Consider the following 23,803-nt stretch of genomic DNA (forward strand, 5'->3'; position numbering starts at 1 on the left):
ATGGTACTGGTACCAAAACAGAGATATAGACCAATGGAACAGAACAGAGCCCTCAGAAATAATACCACACATCTACAACCATCTGATCTTTGACAAACCTGAGAAAAACAAGAAATGGGGAAAGGATTCCCTATTTAATAAATGGTGCTGGGATAATTGGCTAGCCATAAGTAGAAAGCTGAAACTGGATCCTTTCCTTACTCCTTATACGAAAATTAATTCAAGATGGATTAGAGCCTTAAATGTTACACCTAAAAACATTAAAACCCTAGAAGAAAACCTAGGTAATACCATTCAGGACATAGGCATGGGCAAGGACTTCATGTCTAAAACACCAAAAGCACTGGCAACAAAAGCCATAATTGACAAGTGGGATCTAATTAAACTAAAGAGCTTCTGAACAGCAAAAGAAACTACCATCAGAGTGAACAGGCAACCTACAGAATGGGAGAAAATTTTTGCAATCTACTCATCTGACAAAGGGCTAATATCCAGAACCTACAAAGAACTCAAACAAATTTATGAGAAAAAACAAACAACCGCATCAAAAAGTGGGCAAAGGATATGAATAGACATTTCTCAAAAGACATTCATACAGCCAACAGGCACATGAAAAAATGTTCATCATCACTGGCCATCAGAGAAATGCAAATCAAAACCACAATGAGATACCATCTCACACCAGTTAGAATGGCAATCATTAAAAAATCAGGAAACAGCAGGTGCTGGAGAGGATGTGGAGAAATAGGAACACTTTTACACTGTTGGTGGGATTGTAAACTGATTCAACCATTGTGGAAAACAGTATGGCGATTCCTCAAGGATCTAGAACTAGAAATACCATATGACCCAGCCATGCCATTACTGGGTATATACCCAAAGGATTATAAATCATGCTGCTATAAAGACACATGCACACGTATGTTTATTGTAGCACTATTCACAATAGCAAAGACTTGGAATCAACCCAAATGTCCATCAGTGACAGACTGGATTAAGAACATGTGGCACATATACACCATGGAATACTATGCAGCCATAAAAAAGGATGAGTTCGTGTCCTTTGTAGGGACATGGATGCAGCTGGAAACCATCATTCTCAGCAAACTATCGCAAGAACAGAAAACCAAACACCATATGTTCTTACTCATAGGTGGGAATTGAACAATGAGATCACTTGGACTCTGGAAGGGGAACATCACACACCGGGGCCTATTATGGCGGGGTGGGGGGGAAAGGATGGCATTGGGAGTTATTCCTGATGTAAATGACGAGTTGATGGGTGCTGATGAGTTGATGGGTGCAGCACACCAACATGGCACAAGTATACATATATAACAAACCTGCACGTTGTGCACATGTACCCTAGAACTTAAAGTATAATAAAAAAAATAAAAAAATTTAAAATTAAAAAAATTTTTTAAAAAATCAACGAATCCAGAAGCTGTTTTTTTTGAAAAGATCAACAAAATAGATAGACTACTAGCCAGACTAGTAAAGAAAAGAGAGTAGAATCAAATAGACGCAATAAAAAATGATATAGGGGAAATCACTACTGATCCCACAGAAATACAACCTATCATCAGAGAACACTATAAACACCTCTATGCAAATAAGCTAGAAAATCTAGAAGAAATGGATAAATTCCTGGACACATAAACCCTCCCAAGTCTAAACCAGGAGGAAGCTGAATCCCTGAATAAACCAATAACAAGTTCTGAAATTGAGGCAGTAATAGCCTACCAACCAAAAAAAGTTCAGGACCAGACGGATTTACAGCTGAATTCTACCAGAGGTACAAAGAGGAGCTGGTACCTTTCCTTCTGAAACTATTCCAAACAATAGAAAAAGAAGGAATCCTCCCTAACTCATTTTATGTGGCCAGAATCATCCTGATACCAAAACCTGACAGAGACACAACAGAAAAAGAACATTTCAGGCCAACATCTCTGATGAACATTGATGCGAAAATCCTTAATAAAATACTGGCAAACCAAACCCAGCAGCACATCTAAAAGCTTATCCACTATGATCAAGTCAGCTTCATACCTGGGATGCAAGGCTGGTTCAACATATGCAAATCAATAAATATAATCCATCACATAAACAGAACCAATGACAAAAAACACAAGATTATCTCAATAGATACAGAAAAGACCTTCAATAAAATTCAACATCCCTTCATGCTAAAAACTCTCAATAAACTAGGTACTGATGGAACATATCTCAAAATAATAGGAGCTATTTATGACAAACCCACAGCCAATATCATACTAAATGGGCAAAAACTGGAAGCATTCCCTTTGAAAACTGGCACAGGACAAGGATGCTTTCTCTCTCCACGCCTATTCAACATAGTATTGGAAGTTCTGGTCAGGGCAATCAGAAAAGAGAAAGAAATAAAGGGTATTCAAATAGGAAGAGAGGAAGTCAAATTGTCTCTGTTTGCAGATGACATGACTGTGTATTTATAAAACCCCATTGTCTCAGCCAAAAATCTCCTTAAACTGATAAGCAACTTCAGCAAAGTCTCAGGATACAAAATCAATGTGTAAAAATCACAAGCATTCCTATACACCAGTAACAGAATGCCAAATCATGAGTGAACTCCCATTCACAATTACTAGTAAGAGAATAAAATACCTAGGAATAGAACTTATAAGGGATGTGAAGGACCTCTTCAAGAACAACAAACTACTGTTCAAGGACAAAAGAGAGGACACAAACAAATGGAAAAACATTCCATGCTCATGGATAGGAAGAATCAATAACATGAAAATGGCCATACTGCCCAAAGTAATTTATAGATTCAATGCTATCCCCATCAAGCTACCACTGACTTTGTTCACAGAATTGGAAAAAACTACTTTAAACTTCATATGGAACCAAAATAGGGCCCGCAATAGCCAAGACAATCCTGGGCAAGGAGAACAAAGCTGGAGGCATCATGCTACCTGACTTCAAACTATACTACAAGGCTACCGTAACCAAAACAGCATGATACTGGTACCAAAACAGCATGATACTGGTACCAAAACAGATATATAGACCAATGCAACAGAATAGAGGCTTTGGAAATAACACCACATATCTACCACCATCTGATCTTTGACAAACCTGACACAAACAAGCAATGGGGAAAAGATTCCCTATTTAATAAATGTTGTTGGGAAAACTGGCTAGCTCTATGCAGAAAACTGAAACTGGACCTCTTCCTTACACCTTATACAAAAATCAGCTCAGTATGGATCAGAAACTTAAATGTAAGACCTAGGACCATAAAGATCCTAGAAGAAAACCTGAGCAATACCATTCAGGACATAGGCATGGGCAAAGACTTCATTGTCTAAAACACCAAAAGCAATGGCAACAAAAGTCAAAATTGACAAATGGGATCTCACTAAACTAAAGAGCTTCTGCACAGCAAAAGAAACTATCATCAGAGTAAACAGGTAACCTACAGAATGGGAAAAAATTTTTGCAATCTATCCATCTGACAAAGGGCTTATATCCGGAATCTACAAAGAACATAAACAAATTTACAAGAAAAAAACAAACAACCCCATCAAAAAGTGGGCAAAGGATAGGAACAGACACTTCTCAAAAGAAGACATTTATGCAGCCAACAGACACATGAAAAAAATGCTGAACATCACTGGTCATTAGAGAAATGCAAATCAAAACCACAATGAGATACCATCTCACACCAGTTAGAATGGCAATCATTAAAAAGTCAGGAAACAACAGATGCTGGAGAGGATGTAGAGAAATAGGAACGCTTTTACACTGTTGGTGAGATGGTAAAATAGTTCAACTATTGTGGAAGACAGTGTGGTGATTCCTCAAGGATCTAGAACTGGAAATACCATTTGACCCAGTGATCCCGTTACTGGGTATACATCCAAAGGATTATAAATCATTCTACTCTAAAGTCACATACACACATATATTTACTGTGGCACTATTCACAATAGCAAAGACTTGGAACCAACCCAAATGTCCATCAATAATAGACTGGAAAAAGAAAATGTGGCACATATACACCATGGAATACTATGCAGCCATAAGTCGGGGGGAAACCATCATTCTCAGCAAACTATCACAAGAACAGTAAACCAAACACCGCATGTTCGCACTATAAGTGAGAGTTGAACAATGAGAACATATGGACATAGGGAGGGGAACATCACACACCAGGGCCTGTCGGGGGGTGGGGGATTAGGGGAGGAATAACATTAGGAGAAATACCTAATGTAGGTGACGGGTTTATGGGTGCAGCAAATCACCATGGCACATGTATACCTATGTAGCAAAACTGCACGTTCTGCACATGTAACCCAGAACTTAAAAAAAGAAAAGGATATTCAGAGTGACTATAGTTAACAACAATATATTGTGTATTTCAAAGTAGCAAGAAGAGAGGATTTGAATTGTTCTTAACACATAGAAATGATAAATATTCAAAGTGATGGGATACCTCAAATATTTGACTTGATCATTACACATTCTATATATATAACAATATCACACGTATCCAACAAATATGTTAAATATTATGTATCGATGAATGAGTATTAGAATTTTGTGGTTGTTAAGCCCTCAAAGTCATCATATTTGCAGTAAAGGTGTTAAACAAAAGCTGTGTCTATTTGTTAAATCACTATAAATATATATAAACTATATATATAACTCTCTCTATATATAGTTTGCTTATGTTTCAGTGGATGACTTGTTGACTTTCTGCCACATCTTTCAGCAGCAGAGGTCAGTTTATGGGATGATGACAAGGAAGCCTCTTTAGACTTCATGAGGACTACCTCTGTTTTCTTCACCACCCTATCCCCAGTGCCTAGCACCCAGTAGGCACTCAACGAATGCTGCTGAATAAATCAATGACTCCAAAGATAACAGCTTTGGTACACAGATAAAATACTTTCATGATAGATTTGGAAGGGACAGCATGGGGGCCACATATCATAGGAGCAGGAGAGGTAAGATGAGGGGCATGGGCTATGATTCCTTCCCCCAAATCTCTGAGATAATTGGAACCCAAGTGGAGTGTGCATTTTGATGGCACAAGGGTAGGGCAGGGATGAGGAGATAATGTTTGAGAAATAAGAAACTGGCACAATGTTTTGACCTTTGTGATGCTGGACTGTCTTGGTGAACTTACTGAACTCCTTGGGGACTCAGTTTCATCATCTGAAAAGTGAAGATAACAATACTGACCACACAAGGTTGCTACAAGAATTAAGGGGGAAAAAAAGCTAACATAAAAAGCACCTGGCACAGAGACGGTCATAAAAGTCATAGTGGGCCCTTATTTTTTCATTTGACAGGTATATATTGAGAGATGGCATACACAGTGGTCACAGGCAGGTACCCAGGGACAGACTGCCGGAGTTTGAACCCCAGATTTATCACTTAGAGCTGGGTATCTTAGGAAAGTTACTTAATTGTTCTTTGCCACAAGTTTCTCTTCTGTGGAATATAGGATAATAATGCTTACCTCATCATGTCACTCTGAGGATAAACTCAGTAAACAAATATAAACCACTCAGAACAGTATCTGGCACACAAGCACTTTTTAAGTGTTACCTATTGTCATTATCATATGCTAGGCATTTTCATATTCTTATCCCACTTTGATCCCTCTTAGGGCTGATGGAAACAGTGATAGATAGGAACAGACAGATGTGTTGACATGATGATGGAGGACGTCCCATTAGATGGGCTGGTCTATGTCTCATTAGAATAATGGGTCCCAAATCTAAGCATGCACCAGATTCACCCTGAAGGCTTGTTAAAACACAGGTTGTGGGGGCCCCACCCTCAGAGTTTCTGATTCAGCAAGTCTGGATGGGCTTGAGATTTTGCATTTCTAAGAAGTTCCCAGGTGTTGCTGATGCTGCTGGTCCTGAGACTGCATTCTGAGAAGCACTGTTGTGTAACAAGAGAGGATGTCTGAAGCTCCAAGAGGAGGAAGAAGGGAGGATGCATACAGAGATAGGAGTTCTACAACAGTCCCAAATAGGACTGAGGTATGGACACTAGCAGAAAGAGTCAAATGTTCATCCACTCATCGAGCAAATATTTATGCACTGCCCACTATGAGCAGGGCCCTGTATTCACCAATCAGTTGCAAGAACAAGGATTAAGCTGAGCAGAAACAACTGTGAGCCAGAGAGGACTATCGACTTACTGAATTTAGCCAGAACAGTGCTGCTATGGTTTGAACGTGTCCCCCAAAGCTTATGTGTTGGAAACTTAATCCCCAGTGCAACAGTGTTGAGAGGTAGGGTCTAATAAGAGGTGAAGTCGTGATGACTCTACCTTTGTGAATGGATTGTGGTTATCACGGGAGTGGGTTAGTTATCTTGAGAGTGGATTTGTTATAAAGGTGAGTTCGGCCCCCTCTTGCTCTCACCTTCTCTTACCCTTCTGCCTTTCCCCATGGGATAATGCAGGAAAAAGGCCCTCATAAGATGTAGGCACCTTGATGTGAGACTTCCCAGTCTCATGTCAAGTGAGCGAAATAAACTTCTGTTGTTTATAAATTACTTAGTGTCAGGTGTTTTGTTATAGAAACACAAAATGGACTAAAACAAGCACTAAACAAGCTAAGGCAAGTGATTTAATCTCTCTAGTTTCAATTTCCTGGACCAACAATGGGGATAATAGTTCATATGTACTAGGGTTGTTTTGAGAATTAAACAAAGATAAACTAATTAAACAAAGACAGGATAAACTAAGATTAAGTAAAGCACTTAGCATAGTGTCTGGCATATGGTATGTACCCAACAAATATTGGCTGTTGCTAGTATTATTATTGGGTCACCCTTGCAGATACATGCCAAGAGGTTCCTTGCCATAGAAGGACATTACAGTGAGTGTGGAATTAAATCTCACTAGGCCCAAAACCTAGAATCCCAGAGAGCAGAAAAATAATTTAAATCACAGGATTAAAAATCACAACCTGGCCACAAGGATTGAAAGATGTCTTTGGATAAGGGAGGTATTTGCGTCAGGGTCCTCCACGGAGCCCACAAATTGTACCAGAGTCGCCAGCAGCCAGCTATGGGTATAAGTATTCCTTTTGAGTTTTTTTCTTCTTAGTTTGCAAATGCAAGATAAAAATGAATTCCAGAACAATGGAAATCTGAGACGAGAATTAATTACAGCAAATTTGGCCAGGCCTCCTCCTCGGATCCCTCCAGTCTTCTGGGATGTGTTCTGACAACTTGCTGGCTCTTTTCTAAACCTCTGAAAGGGGATGACGTTCCTACCACTTTCCTTGGAAGAATATTCCACAGTGAAATATGACGCACTGTCGGGGTCCTTGTCTGTGCGATTCCCTTTCTTTTCTTGCCCCACTTTTGTCTTACTGTGCCCTTTCACGCAGAGTCAAATGTAAGCCTCCCCTTGAGGAACGTGTTCTGTGAGGACTGACATTTAAAGACCATTACCACCTCTTAAACTCAGCCCTGTTCATTTGGCCAAGCAAAGCATGTTTAATTCTTTTTAATCTTCCCCCATAAATCAATCTCTACATTCCCTTAATAGTCTTCCTCCTGTGCTTTGAACTCCCTCCAACTTGGCGGTCCCGAGCTCTTGTTCCGTTTAGACTTGAGAATTAACCAGTCAATCACGAAATGCCTGTGCAGGCGAAACAGCCAGGCCTAGCCAGGGCTCCAAGTGCTCTCCCCACGCTTGGCTGCTGAAGGATATTGTGGGCCCAGAGAAGAGCCCTGTGATCTGCTGAGACAAAGCAAGGCCTGCCTAGTGGCCAACCTTGCTCAGATAGGTGTGCGGCATTTGCTGCTTGCTCCATGATGACCCTTTCAAATGGACCTGGCCCAGCTGGCCAAAGGTCAAGGGACTGCATGGGAAGCCACCTGAGACACTTGTACCTCTCCAGCCTCTACCTCCCAGGGCAGGGACGGCCACTGAATAAGCCCAGGCAGGGTCTTACCTGGAAGGTCCCGGCATGGTCTTCTTCCTTATCACCCTCTCTGTTCTCTTTGAGGGCAATTAATGTGAATCCTCTGAAGTAGGAGGGAGGAGCAGCTGAAAGTGTTACTGCAGAGAGAAAAGAAAGCAGGTTTTAAGTATAAGAATCAATTATTGTCTATTTGTCAAATGGGATAGACCTGAGTTCTCCATCAATATCCCAGACCTGTGGGTTACAGAGGCCGTGGACAGTGGTGAGGCCTTCATGCATTGATTTGAGAACTCTTAACCTCTTCACCCAGCTCCCTCTTACATTTCAGAACCTGTTAAATATCTGAGCTGCTATCTTACTTGGAGATTCTTGCATCAACCAGGGATGTGGTGAGCTCTCTCCCAATAACCACAATTTGATAAAGATAGTCCCTGGTCAGAAACTCAATCTTGACAATTGTCTAACATTACACTTCCATTAGACTGGCCCAAGAGAAAACTAGTTCTTCACAGCACAAAGTCCTGTAGGATGACCTTTGTGGCAGAGGCTGCTGTGTGTTCTTCAAAACGTATTTCGTTTTTTTTTTTGTGGAAACTCAGCTACACCACATTTCCCAGCCTCCTTCGCAGTTAAGTCAGCTTTATAACCAAGTTCTGCCAGTGGAAGTGATGGACAGACATGATATACAGTAGCCCCCTGCAGATAAGGCCAAGACACATGCCAAGACCCCAAGTGGATGCCTGAAATAATGGATAGTACCAAACCCTATGCTTACGATGGTTTTCCTATATATACATACATACATACATACATACATACATACATGTGTATCTATGATAAAGTTTAATTTATAAATTAGGCACAGTAGGAGATCAACAATAACTAATAAGACACAATCATTATAACAACACTCAAAACAGCATGCAATGTAAAACGTATGAATTGTTTATTTTTGGAATTTTCCAGTTAATAGTTTTGGACCACAGTTTACTGCAGGTAACTGAAACCACAGAAAGCAAAACCTCGGATAAGGGAGTACTGCCATACTCTACTTCCAAGCCTGACCTGTACAAACTTTCCACACGACCCTGCACTCTCACTCTCTTGCCTCTGCCTGCTTAATTCAGGGTCCAGCAGAAGACTCTGATGTCCCAGAAGGGCCATGGAACCACAAGAGGGAAGGAAACTGGGATTTTAAACAAACCCATGGAAAATCACCTACTGGCCAGAAACATCCATACTATACTTTGCATGAGCTGGAAATAAACTTACGTAGTGGAGAGTCACCTGTTACAGCAGCTGGAATTATGTCTGTTATACTCTTCCTTCCTACATCTACCCAGGGAACGATTTTTCCATTAAAATCTAGCTCGGCCAGGCACGGTGGCTCACGTCTGTAATCCCAGCACTTTGGGAGGCTGAGGTGGGCAGATCACAAGGTCATGAGTTCGAGACCATCCTGGCTAACACAGTGAAACCTCCATCTCTCCTAAAAATACAAAAAATTAGCCGGGCGAAGTGGTGGGCCCCTGTAGTCCCAGCTACTTGGGAGGCTGAGGCAGGAGAATGGCATGAACCCAGGAGGTGGAGTTTGCAGTGAGCCGTGATTACGCCACTACACTCCAGCCTGGGTGACAGAGTGAGACTCTGTCTCAAAAAAAAAAAAAAAAAAAAAAAATCTAGCTCAAGGGCCTTCTCAACAAGGCAATGGCGGTCCTCCCTCCCATTGGACCCCCAGTCTCCTGAGATGGAAATCTTTTATTGCAGTATTTTTTTGTACTAAATTGCAATTCTTTGTTGGTTCACCTTCTCCACTGGACTGTGCTAATACAGGAGAGGGGCTGGGTTTTCATTCTCTTTTTATCCCCAGAACCTGGCACAGAGCCTGGCATCTAATAGACATTCAATTCAGGTTTCTTTAAATTGATGTAAATTGGTATTTAAATTACTTTACGGCCTGCATAAAAGTGCTAAGATTCTGGACATTAGATATGGAATTACAGACTATTAGAACTTCAAGTGATCTCAAGTATCTTCTAATTCAGCCCTCCAATTTCATGGATAGGAAAGTAAAACATAGAAAGGTCAACAGACACACCTAAGATCATAAAATCATCCAGTGGCAACTTAGGGTCAGAATTGAAGGCCCACTCTCCCCAGTTTAACACTCTACCCATGGCTTCACAATATATTCATCATGTTACAGATCTTCCACAAATATTGTCTGATTAGTAAGTTTTTAAACTTTAAAAAATCAATTCATTTGACATATAATATTTGTGAATATGATATGCAGCCTCCTATCGAAGAGGAGCATTTAGTCTTCCAAATTCCTTAAACTAGTTTTAGCCCCGAAAATGAAGTGCCCTAAAGCTCCAACAAATAAAACCACTATCTTGGATAATGTAGTGGCTGGCCCTGAGCCACCAACAGAATGACACAGCAAAGAACTCTAAGACATAAAGAAGGTAAATAACATGCTGTGATTGGCCGGTTCATCCTACAAAAGTAAAGGAGCTACTGATGTCTACAAAAGATCAGATAGAAAAAAAGAAGGGGCTGGGCACAGCAGCTCACACCTGTAATCCCAGCACTCTGGGAGGCTGAGGTGAGTGGATCACTTGAGGCCAGGAGTTCAAGACCAGCCTGGCCAACATGGTGAAACCCCATCTCTACTAAAAATACAAAAAATTAGCCAGGCGTGGTGGCACACGCCTGCAATCCCAGCTACTCATGAGGCTGAGGCAGGAGAATTGCTGGAACCTCGGAGGCGGAGGTTGCAGTGAGCCGAGACTGCACCACTGCACTCCAGCCTGGGCGACAGAGCGTGACTCTATCACAAAAAAAAAAGAAAAGAAAAGAAGGAATGGAGGGGAAAAAAGCACAATAAAGCAAAGAAGAGTAAGAAAAGTGTGGTGCTCAGTGTCAAGCAAAAAAAACGGTGGTTATGCTGTCAGGGGACAGAGCTGGGAATCTCTGAAGGACAGACAGACAACCAAAAAGCAGTCTTGGACTCTCTAGGGTGAGGGTGGGTGGTCTTCAAGGCCATTATACACAATTCTGGAGGAAGGGGAACAGAGGACAAAGCAACAAATAGTAAGGATATTCCATCCAGATTTCTTCAAATGCCTTTTTGCCATTTTAATGTGACCCTGGCACTAATATATTTCTGCTTCCCATGGCCAGCACCTGTGGCTCTTAAGTTGTGTCCCTGGTCCTCAGGTTACCAGCGCCTACTCTGCCCAAGATGAAAGATCCAGCTGCCTTGCATCAGGTGAGTACAATTCTTAGAGGCACTTTACACTCCAAAATGGCCCCGCAGGATCTGGTGGAAACTGAAGGGACCATGCGTGGGATCACAGGCTGGCAGGACACCTTCCCAATTGCTATCCTGCTTCCCCCACTCTCTTACTAGTTTCCCCTGGGAGCACTTCCTTAAAAGAATCACTTACATCTAAATCCTCATCTGAGGCTTGTGTTATGATTTAAGATATGTTGAAGTTCTAACCCATACTTGGGAATGTGACCTCATTTGGAAATAGGGTCTTTGCAGATGCAGTTTGTTAAGATGAGGTAATGGTGGATTTGGGTGGGTCCTAAATCCCATATGACTTATGTCCCTATAAGAAAAGACACAGAGACACACAGGGAAGAATGCCACAAGATGACAGAGGCAGATATTAGAGCCATGTATTTACAAGCCGCAGAAAGCTAAGGCCTGTTGACAACTACCAGAAGCTAGGTGAGAGGCATGGAACCAACTTTCTCCCAGAGCCCTCCAGAAGCAAACACCAGACACCTTGATTTCAGATGTCTACCCTCCAGAAATATGAGAGAATAAATTTATGTTGTTTCAAGTCACCAATTTATGGTAATTTGTACAGCAGTCCTAGGAAATGAATACAGTCAGCCTCCAGGGAACCCAATGCAAGACAGATAATCCCTGCTCCACAGCCACTGCCTTCAGGAAAAAGCTCAAACTCCACAGACCACGAAGCCCTCAGGCTCTGCCTCTCCAGCTTCACTAACCATGCTCCCATTCCCCTGCCATACTACATTTCAGTCGTTGGATTCACTCTCTAGAAGTTTCCCAAAATCCATGTCATGTCGCCCTATTGTATTTTTTCACATGCTACTCATATACCTTTGAATGGTCAAGCTACTCCATTCCTGGCAAACTTCAGAAATCAGCCAAATCTCCACCCTTTGTGTGATGTTTCCTCTGATTTCCCCAGAAAGACTTGGGTGCTCTTTCTCTTGGACCCTACTGGAATGAAAAATACCTACATAATGGGCATAGTAACAGCACTTACTTCAAAGTATCAGTGCAAGGTATAAATGAAGTAATATATGTAAAGTCCTTAGTAAATATGAACTCATTATTATCAGTGAAAAGAGTATCAAATTAGATTATATTTTGTGTTTATGTGTTTGTTTTCACATTTGTAAGACCTTCAAGGGTAAGAACCCTTCTGAGCTCAGCACAGTGACCAGTGCAGAGTTGATGTGCAATTAAATTTACTTGAGTGTTCATAGACTGGTTGGCCCAGTATTGTAAAGATGTCAATGATCCTCAAATTGATCTACCGGTTTCATCAATCTAAATTTAAATCCCAGTATGCTCGTTGTGATATTGACAAGCTGGTCCTAAAATTTATATGGAAATTCAAAGGGCCAAGATTGTCCAAGACAATCTTAATGAAAGAAGTACAAAATTGAAGGGCTTATACTTCCAGATATCAAGACTTATGCAGCTACAGAAACTAAGCCAGTGGACTATAGCAAAGTAAGAAAAATGGGCCAGTTGACCAATTTAGGGTCCAGGAAAGTTCCACAAATATAGAGAAGCTTGATTTATGACAAAGGACATATTAAGTTGGTGCAAAAGTAATTGCAGTTTTGGCCATTAATGGTTTTGCCATGGCAAAAACCACAATTACTTTTGCACCAGCCTAATACATCAGAGCAATGGAGAAAAGATAATCTTTTCAGTAAGTTGTGTTAGGACAACTGAATGACCGTGTAGAAAATGGTAAATCTTGGCCCTTAACTCACGTAATACACAGAGTAAATTCCACATAGATTGTAGAGCTAAATGTGAAAAGTAAAACAAAGTTTTAAGAAGGCAGCATGAAATAAAATGTGAATGACCTTGGAGTAAGAAAGATTTCTTACATAGAGCAATAAAAAGCACTGACAATAAAGAAGATATATAAATGGAGTGATATCAAACTTTTGCTCATCAAAAGATACCATTAGGAGTGAAGAAGTAAGTCACAGTGTCAAAGAAGACATTTGCAACCATATAACCAGAAACTGACTTTATATATCCAAAATATATAAAAAAGTCTTTCAGATCAATAAGAAAAAGACAGACAACCCAACAGAAGAAAAAAAAGAAAGACAAATGCACAAATTAATACTTCACAAAAGAAGGTGCCCAATGGCCAATAAACATATGCAAAGGCTCTCAACCTCATTAGTCAACAGGGAAATAAAAATTAAATCTACAATGAAATAGTACTGCATATCTACCAGTTTGGATAAATTTAAAAGAATTAACAATATCCAGTGACGTTAACTAGAACTTTCACACACTGTTGATGGAAGTGAAAATTAGCAATTTTGCTGCTAAATTTTTTGGCAATGTTTACTGAAGCTGAACATACTCTTACCCTATCACCCAGCAATACCATCTTAAATCAACAAAAATGTGTATATATGTGCACCAAAGATACCTATAAGAATATTGCCGGGCGCGGTGGCTCAAGCCTGTAATCCCAGCACTTTGGGAGGCCGAGACGGGCGGATCACGAGGTCAGGAGATCGAGACCATCCTGGCTAACACCGTGAAACCCCGTCTCTACTAAAAATACAAAAAAAAAAAACTAGCCGGGCGAGGTGGCAGGCGCCTGTAGTCCCAGCTACTCCGGAGGCTGAGGCAGGAGAATGGCCTAAACCCGGGAGGCGGAGCTTGCAGTGAGCTGAGATCCGGCCACTGCACTCCAGCCCGGGCTACAGAGCAAGACTCCGTCTCAAAAAAAAAAAAAAAAAAAAAAAAAAGAATATTAACAGTAATGTTATTTGTAGTAGCATCCAAGTGGAAATACTCAAATGCCCATCAGCCCTAGAATGGGTATATAAATTGTGGCATATTCTTATAACCAAATGCCTCATAGTCATGAAAATGAACACATACTGCCACATGCAACATGGATAATTCTCACAAACATAATCTCGAGTGACAGAAGACAGGCACAAGAGAATACAAATGGTATGATTACATTTATATATGTTTACATAAAGCTCAAAAACTGGCAAAGTAATTCATGGTGCTAGAGGTCAGGACAGTAGTAATATGTACAGGAAAGGGAGGGAGTGCAACATGGAGGCGGCACAAGAGATGCTGCTGAAGAGCCAGTCATGGTCTGTTTCTTGATCTGGGTTCTGGTTACATGAGTATATTCAAGATGTGATAATTCACCACACTCCATGATTTGTAAACTTTTCCTTATGTAAGTTATATTTTGATTAAAAGATTCTTAAACAATGTTTCTGAATGATAAATATCCAAACTTTTGTATATCTGTGCAGTGTGCTTAAATGGCTAATCATAAACTCTGCTTCCCAGAATACTGCATTCCTGTAGGTTCTAGAAAACTAAGGTTGTACACTACCCTATTAAATATAACACATGAGATGGAGGCTCTGGAGGCTGAACTCAGTGTGGGGTTTTAATCCATAATTATCACTGGTGATGATGTTGTTACACAGTATAATTTGAAGGAATAGAGGAGACTCTATCCTTCCAGAGAACCTCATTATACAACTTCCTTCTGAAAGGCACAAATGTGCAGTATGTTCTGAGTCCCAGTAATAACCTAAAATGACTGCTTGGCAGTAAATAATAGAATCTTCTCTCTAATGACTCCTCCCAATTGCCTCCCTTGAGAGGCTATTAAGAGATCCAAGAAATTAAAGAAAAATGCTTATGAAGGGTTAAAAAAAAAAAAAAAGGAATTCCATTCAGAGCCATCTTGTGAGTACATATGGGGAACTGATTAAGACCAAACATTTAGGATTAGAATCCCAGAGCTACCACTTATGTGATCTCTGGTAAATTACTTAATCTCTCTGTTTCCTTATTTTTAAAAAAGAGGTTGATGATATTGCCTTTCTTATAGGAATGTAGAATTAAATAAATATTTATTCCAGTGCCTGGAACATGTAAAGTGTTCAAGAATTTTAAGGGATGATGATGATAATGATGGTGGTAGTGGTTATGATGGTGATGGTGATGGTGGTGAGTGGTGATGGTGATATTGGGGATGAAGATGATGATGAAATTGGTGATTATGATAAAAGATCATGATGCTCATCAGCCTGATTACCCAACAATGTGTTTCAAAGAGCTGGTCCTCAGGAACAATGATTGAACCTCCAAAGAAAAACTCTAGCAGGTGCCAGTGAAGGACCACTGGGGGGATTGCAATGGAGAGAATTGGCTTTGGGGACGATTCTTACAAGTTCAGGTTATGGGGAGATTTGGGTAAGTCCTTATAATAAACCAAGGCTTCCTACAGCCCATGACACTCAAAATAGAGTGCCCTGTGAGGACCTCCCTGCCCCTTTCACCCCCACACAATACTTCTTTACTTTTCTGGAATACCTCTCACCCAATGTTAGTTCAGTATGTGTTTATGAAACTCTCTGGTAAATGCTTGTCTCCCCTAATAACCTGTACTCTCCATGAATGCAGAAACAAATTCTGTCTTGAACTCCACTGCATCTTTAGCATCTAGCATATCACTCTACACATAGTAAATGCTCAATAAATACTTGTTGAATGAATGAACAAAAAAGGTTTTATTTATCTTAAATGCATAGTTTTCTCATTCCTATTCTGGTCCCTTTCCCAAAGTTCCCATGGGTTACCTTGAACAATATGCCAACCTCCCTCATCCTTTTATCTTTACTGAGCATTTGGTCTACACTAGCTCAGTGCTACATCGCTGGAGACACAGAGTAACAAAGAAATGGCCTCTGCTCTCTAGGAGCACAGTCTAGTATCTGGAGGAAAAATACATATCAACAGATATTTTTTATAACATGTAAAGTGTGTTATGGAGGTACAAACAATGTGTTCTGGGCTTGCAGAGGAGAGAACATCTGCGTCTATCTGGGTGAATTCGGAGAGGCTTCAAGGGGGAGGTAGTATTTGTGTTGTAAGTTGAATGAGGAATAGGAGTTTGTCCAGTGGACAGGGGAATCAACAGCATCCCATGAAGCAGAAAGACGTAATGGGCCAGTCTTGGTCCTGGAAACCAGAACTAATTCTGTATTTCATAAGTTGCATTCTGGGAGGAAGGGTGTGATAAAAGGCTTGGTGAGGAAGATGAGCAGGGAGAAGATGATCAAAGGCCTTCAATGCCTGGATGAGAAGTGTGGATATCACCCTGGGTGGGGGGATGATGCAGTACTGAAGGGTTTGAGCTAGGAAATTCCATACTCAGATTTATGGTTTAGAAAAATCAGACTGGAGGCTGTGTAACTATTGAATTACAGCTTTGCCCTAAAAGCCACATCAGTAACAAAGGCTTGCCTTAGTTATATGAAGACTGATATTTCACACTAGAGCGTGGCCTAAAACCCCGACCCAGGGCAGAGTTCTTTCCATCCTCGGGTACACTTACCCTACCTAATTACCAAATAGCTTTCTGTGTCTTTCAAATGTTGGTGTGTCAACCTTCTAACAAAAACTCTAGTAAACTATTAGCCAAATTCATCTTCTATGCCTATTACCCTCATTGGATCTTGTCCAGTTCCATCTTCCTCCACACTCTGTTTCTTGGGTTTCAGAATTATTAATAGAACCCCAACCTCAATGAGAAGATCCTGAGTCCCAGCTCCATCCTATGGCCAGCCCCAGCCAACCACCTGCTATGTGTTACTGAAATGCCCCAGTCTTCATGCTACACATCTCAACCACAATGCACTTCAGCTTCTGCCTTAACTTATAACATGGAGTTGTAAAGACTGTTGGGGCATTAAGTTAGTCACAGTGCTCCCCTTTCTACTCTGAACAACTTCCAGAGCTCTGAGGAGCAACTCATATATTTCTATTTAAAAAATTGGCACAATAATTAAGGCCACCTAGCCAGGATCAGGCAAGAAAAGATTTGCTGGTGATGGCCTGGAAGACTGGAAGGCAAGACTGATAATCCAAAAGTGAGCAGGTGAGGATGGTGGAGTTGGATTATGCTGTTCCCCTGGATGGCCTTCTTTGGTCAGTGCTCTCAGCATCCCCAGGCAGAGATGAAGTTTCTCCCATTCAAACTGAAGATCATGCATACTTAAATTTGTAAGGGTCATTTTTTCTATAACAGATGTAGCTAACAGACTTATTTCAAATTTCCCATTTATCATGTGTAATTTTGGGCAAGTTACTCAAGCCCTCCTTGTCTACATATCCTTACCTATAAAACAGCAGTAATATTTAATAGTATGTACCTCCTGTTATCATCATGACAATTAATGCATTGGTAATAGGAAGTATATAAAAACATTTGCTAAATCAATAAAATATATTAAAAAATAAATCAGTCTCCTCTGTGAAATAAGGATCATAATTATCATCTCGTGGATTTGTCATGAGGATTCAAGGAGATAATGCAATCAAGCGCACTGCAGCAGCTCAATAAAAGTTAATCCTTTCCCCCTTGTGTGACCTCAACATGGAACAGCTCAGAGCCAGATGAATGGGTCCTGAGCTGAACAGCATGTGGATAGCAGGAGGAATAATGGAGAGGTAGAGATGTATCAGCCAAGAGAACGTATCTGGGAATGTGGACAAGGGCAGGAAGCTCTGGGGGACCCCCACTGCTGCCCCTACTCTGACCCTGTGGTCACCGGGACTTTCAATCACAGTTCGTCCTCCCTCCTCAGAGATCAAGTCACAAAAGTGACTGCGATCCAGAGCCAGTCTATCTCCATGCCATTGCCCTGGGCATATGACCCACGCTGGACTAATCACAATCTTCCCTGGGATGTTTCAGTTTGTAGTTAGAAGGAAAGGGGCTTTTCTCTTAGTCACAGGATGAGCTAAGAGGATTTTCACTGAAGGTTGCTGGCAGCTATCCTCCCTGTCATTTGGAGAAAGTTTATCTGTAGTAAGAAAAAATGAGGACAAAACACAGCCAAGAGATTAAGGATGGAATGAGCAAGACAGAAAAGGTGGAAGCGAGGGACAAAAAAAGATAGAGAGCGAAGGAGGGAAGGGGGGACAGAGAGAGAGAGAGATGGAATGACCCCATTTGAGTCACTAGACCCATTTGTGCCTGAAGTAAGAGCCACCCCTGGGCTTTGCAAATATGGGAATCAGTGCATTCCCTTTTCTGTTTTAGTTAGGTTGACTTTGTTCCTATCACTTGCGGTGATAATTTTGAAGCAAAGAAAGAAAACGTTCTGCCTAAACTATAAGAATCACCAGCAGGCTCAGGAAACAGTATTTAGAACTAAACTGAGGTGGCTTATGGTGGGGGTGGCAGTTGGTATGTAAATGTCATTGGGATGACAGCAGATCTGTTGACTTCAAACCTAGCTAAATATCAGCTTTAGGGAAGGACTCCAAGGAATGTCAGAGGGCTCTATCCTAGACTCTAAGTTGCTCAATTTTCTTATCAACTTCATTGATAAAGACTTACAAGACCTTCTTATCAACACTGTGGATAATTCAAAATTAGATTATATGAATAAGTCACTTGGTGACCGAATACAGATTCACGAATGGCTGACAGCTACAGGGATGGATCCAAACATGCTGGATTAAATCGAACGAGAAACCATGTCAAATTTTATGTTCAAGGACCATTTTCACCAGTCTAGGTTAAAGAGGGAAGCAGGCCTTCCAGAAAATTGCAGGAATTTGAGTTGGCTGCAAGCTCAGTGTGATTCCAGACTGCAGCACAGCTGCCAAAATGGCAAACACAAGACCTGGCAAGCTTCACACCAGCACAATGTCCAGGACAAGGAGATAATCATTCTGTTATGTCCTGCCCCTAACAGACCACATCTGGGGCACAAAGTACAAGGGAGCAAGCAACTGCAACCCACAAAGAATGGTTAAAGAAATGGGGCATTTTAGTCAGAAGAGAAGCCATTAACAGCTTTTTATTCACAAACATCTCAAGGGCTGACATATGGCCCAGGGGAGACCTCATTTTGCTTGATTCCAAAGGACAGAACTCTGGACAGATGTGTGAAAGTTACATGGGAGGCAGACTTTGGTGGCAGAGAAGTACAAGCAAGTCAGCCCTGGCTCAAGCTTCCCCAGTCTGTGAGTGTGGCTACCTAAGGAAAACTCATGGTTCTCTTCTCCTCATCACCCTACTGCCAAGCAGGAAATGCTGTAGTCGTGTTGGCTTTGAGGATATTCCACTGGTCACTAAGTGAGTGTGTCCCATAGTAACAAGATACGGTAATGATGTGACCAGGTGCTAATGTGTGTGGGAGACTGGGGCTGGGGACTAGGAGAGGTGGTGATGGTGAAGCATGCTCCTAGAAAAGGGGACACCTTTTCTTTGCGTCTTATCATTTTCCTTTAAAAGAGAGAGAGAAAAAAGAATATAAGATTCCTAGAATCCAGCCTTTTGTTAGGGTGGGGCCCAGGAAAGTTTTAAAATTAAATTGAATTTTAGTTTAGTTTTTGCACTCTCCAAAGGCGTAGCTAGGTTTGGAAAGTACTACAAATGACTCCACCACGTGCTGGTTCCAGGGAAAGTCACTTTAATAATTAGTGTCTAGGTTTGATGGCTCAATAATCCCCTCAGCCCTACTTCTCCAGATACTCAGAGCCAGTTTCTTAGAGTCAGTTTCTGAGGTTGGCAGCCCCTTGCCTCTGTCCTTTTGCCTGCTGTAGCTCTGCTTTTCACGCCACAGCAACAGTGTTTCTGCTTCCACTATGCATGCAACTACTCTCTCCTCCCTCCTAGTGGTCTGCACCCTGGATGCAGGCCATCTGCCCTCTGCCTCTGGCCAATGCCCCTGTGGCATTGGGCATCCTTTCTCTCTGCCGCCACCACCTGGAGCTTCTTGCCCCTGTCTGCCATCCTTTGGGTGCTCACCTTTCTCTCTGGCTGAGAGAGAAACACTTTCCCCTTCCTCCATCCAGCTCTCTTAGAGAGCTTGTACCAGGGTTCTTGGGGCTTCAATGATACTTTATTTTTTTCTCAACAAATAATGATTTAATGCCTGCTATGCCCAGGCACTGTTCTGAAATTGAAGATAAAATGGCAAATAAGAAATACAAAGTCTTTGCTCTCATAAAGCTTGTATTCTAGCTGTAGGAAGCAGATAATAAAAGAGAGAATTTCAGAGAGTGTTTAAGGCTATGAAGTAAACAAAATCAGGCAAAAGTGATGGGAAACATAAATTGGTAGTGAGAGAAGCCTCTTTAAAGAGATTCCCTTAAAAGATAAGCAGTCAACAATGCAAAGATCTGGGGAAAACCATCCCAGGCATGAAGAAGAGCAAGGATGAAGGCCCTGGGGAGGGAATGAGCTTAGTGTATTTGGAAAATTCAAAGGACAGTGTTGTCAGGGGTTGGGAGAGCTTCCTGTAGCACCTAGAATCACCATTTGGTTCATACATCCTGCTGTGACTGTTACTCTGCCCATCTGCCCACACTCCTGCCCCACACATGGTGACTTGTTCTTGGAACTCTTCCCTGCTTCTCTCACCCAGTCCATGAGACATATTTGCAAATATCTCAACCACAACTGTAGAGAGGGTTCAAGTTATTTCCTGTGGGTCTCCTAGCCTCAAGCAAATCAGTAGATGTGGGTGGTTCCCTTGTTTAAGTTTTCCTGAAGATTTCATGGAAGTTATAAATATTCTGTGAAAGGTAGAAGCCTGCTCTACATAGACCTTGCAAAGGACTTCTGGTGGTCTCACTTAACTCCTTGCCTTGTCCTATCTGCACCCCAACTCCATCCCTGCCAAAACATCCTGTAAAAGTGGGGCATTTTATACCAGCAAGAGCTGGCAAGCATCACAAAAAACCTTTTGTGTGATATAGCAAGCTTCCTGACACTATAGGTGCTCCAAGAGAGGTGCATTTGGTAAAAATCAAACACAATTGCACACTACTGGAGGAGAAAAGAGAGAGAATGTAATGCTTTAAATGACTTGGGCCACATGCCACTCCATTCAATGCATGAATGGGCTCAGTGAGCATGAGATGAGCCTCTCAGCTCCCTCACTCCATCATATGATGAGGATTTTGTACTTGCATATCAGAGCAAACCAAGGGTTTATCTGCTACTCTACTGAGGAAACATTGCTCTCTTCCAATGCTGGAGGGAAACTAGAAGTGCTAGACTTTTTGATACATGCCAATTCGTTTCTATTCCTCTTACAGGAATATTGGCGGTAGGGTGTTTAGATAAGGCTAGGTTGAAGATGCTATCTGGGTTTTATCTTATGTGTAATTTCAAAGGATTAATTTTGACTTATGTGATTTTTGCTTTCCATGGCTCTTCTTGAATCTAGCCCTCTAGTCCCATCTTAATGGAACTCTGCCATACTCAAACATTTTCTTTCATTTTCATTCTGAATATATACCCCAGTGGGTTTTCATTTTTCTTTTTCTCTTCCTACACCACCTCTTTGCTACTTCCTCTTTTATTGAGAAAGGAGAATGAGACAAAAGAGACCACAACACATGCTTGCACATACACACCCCAGAACTCCTGCCTCTGCTCTTTTTCCCTTCTTTCTTTTGAGACAGAGTCTCACTTTGTCACCCAGACTGGGTGCAGTGGCACAATCTTTACTCACTGCAGCCTCAACTTCCCCAGCTCAAGAGATCCTCCTGCCTCAGCCTCCTGAGTAGCTGGGTCCACAGGCATGAGACACCACAGCCAGCTAATTTTTGTATTTTTTTGTAGAGATGAGGTTTTGCCATATTGTACAGGCTGATCTTGAACTCCTGGGGTTAAGCAATCCACCTGTCTCAGCCTCCCAAAGTGTTGAGGTTATAGGTGTGAGCCACTGCATCTGGCTTCCTCTGCTGATTCTTAGCAGGAACATCAGTTTATATGTTGTCAAGTTCATGCACCTAGATGACCTTTCACTGAGAGAATAAGACATATTGTGTTTTTACATGACTGTGCATGAAAATATGTGACAGAGACAGTTAATATGGTCCTCACAAATTTATTTTCTGTTTCATCTTTTAGAAAAATAAATCCTCCTTCAAGTTTTAACTGGGCTCATGGCTACCCAGCTAAATGCTATATTTCCCAGCCTCCCTTGCAGCTAGGTATGACCACATGACTAAATTTTTGCCAACAGAGTGTGTTTAGCAGTGCTGGGTGCAGTTCCTGGGTCACATTATTAAAAGAAAACTGCTGTCCTCTACTTCCTCTCCCCCCAGTCCCCTGCATGCTGACTGAATACAGATGTGCAGTGGTTCTCCTCGGCTGTAATGGTGCTGAGGAGAATAACAACTTAAAACAGTGCTGTTTAGTAGAAATAAGCTCAAGCTGGGTGAAATTAATTTTGTTAACAGGTATCCATTAAAATATGTGAAAATAGGCAAATTTAGTTTTAACTAGTGTATTTTACTTAATATATACAATTATAATTTTAATATGTAATAATACACAAATTATTGAGATGTTTGCTCTTTTTATACTAAATTTTCAACAATCATTGCATATTTTATACTTACAGCACATCTCAATTCAGAATAGCCACATTTCAAGCACTTCATAGCCACACATGGCTAAATAGCTATGAACTAGACAACAGAGTGCAAGAAGATATCAGGGGAACAAGGTAGAAGGAGCCTGGTTCCTGGATGGCCTTATAGAGCAAAGCCTCCCATCGTGCTGGATCTCCCATTTACCTCTTGTTTAAAACACTGTGTGTTGGGTTCTGTTAGTAACATGAGCTTAGCCTGTACTATGACTAATATAATATGGTAAGAGTCCCCCCATCTCACAACAGAAATTGATATTGACCTATATATATGTGTGAGTCTGTATAACAAGCAAATGGACAGTGTGAGAGTGAAAAGCTCCTCATATACCAGCCCATAGTGGTAAATGTATCAGTGATTATAGCTTCTTGATGCAATTGAAAGAGTCAGCTGTAATGAAACAACTTACCTGTGATTGGGGAAGTACTCAAGTTTTAAACCTTGAAAAATTCCATTTCGATATGCTTTTTGGTATGTTTTTATTTCTTTCATTTCCTAAAACTCAGAGCAATAAACAATCTCCACAACCATTAAGCATTAGCTATAGCTGCATTTTCTAATTTTTATTATCAGTTTGTACTAAATACTTATTAAAAGTAGTAACGGTTAAAAAATAGTTACATAATAAAAAAGCGGGGAATGGTGCAAAAAAGGGAAGAGAGGTAGGAGGGGTGGCTTAATTATAAAATCATCAACAGCATTTACATTTTTAAAAACTCCACCATCCAGGAAATAGTTTAAAAGACCTCATCCTGTGTAAATTTCTCAGATCCTAAATATGTCCTTTCCAAACATATAATTTTGCAGGCATGGTCATATAACATCTGTATGTAAAAATAAAACAACAGTAAAATCTGTTTTTTCTTTTTTCTTTTCTTTCTGGGTTTTTTTGCTTCCCCCCTATCCAATTTCCTTTTGTTTCCCCACGAACAAAAGGAATTGGCCAAAGACTGACAAGGTTCTTCATGATTCTAAATTAATCCTCTAATTTATGGGGAAATACAACATTGAAGCCAATAAGAGAAAAGAGCAAATGTGAATAAGGATTTATCACTTTATATTACTTTGTAGTAATATAAAGTAATTCTCCTAAGAGATGT

General features: G+C 41.0%; 1 protein-coding gene across 1 annotated transcript in view; it reads right to left on the reverse strand.

The window, feature by feature from the left end:
• LOC105486919 (spondin 1) overlaps nt 1-23,803 on the reverse strand; it is a 291,726-nt gene that overhangs the window by 263,342 nt on the left and 4,581 nt on the right. The window contains exon 2 of the mRNA XM_011750058.3: nt 7,973-8,079. Within this exon, the coding sequence (XP_011748360.2) occupies nt 7,973-8,079 (107 nt within the window). The remainder of the gene's footprint in view (nt 1-7,972; nt 8,080-23,803) is intronic.

The sequence above is a fragment of the Macaca nemestrina genome, chromosome 12 (genome assembly GCF_043159975.1).
Source record: "Macaca nemestrina isolate mMacNem1 chromosome 12, mMacNem.hap1, whole genome shotgun sequence".
Taxonomy (NCBI): domain Eukaryota; kingdom Metazoa; phylum Chordata; class Mammalia; order Primates; family Cercopithecidae; genus Macaca; species Macaca nemestrina.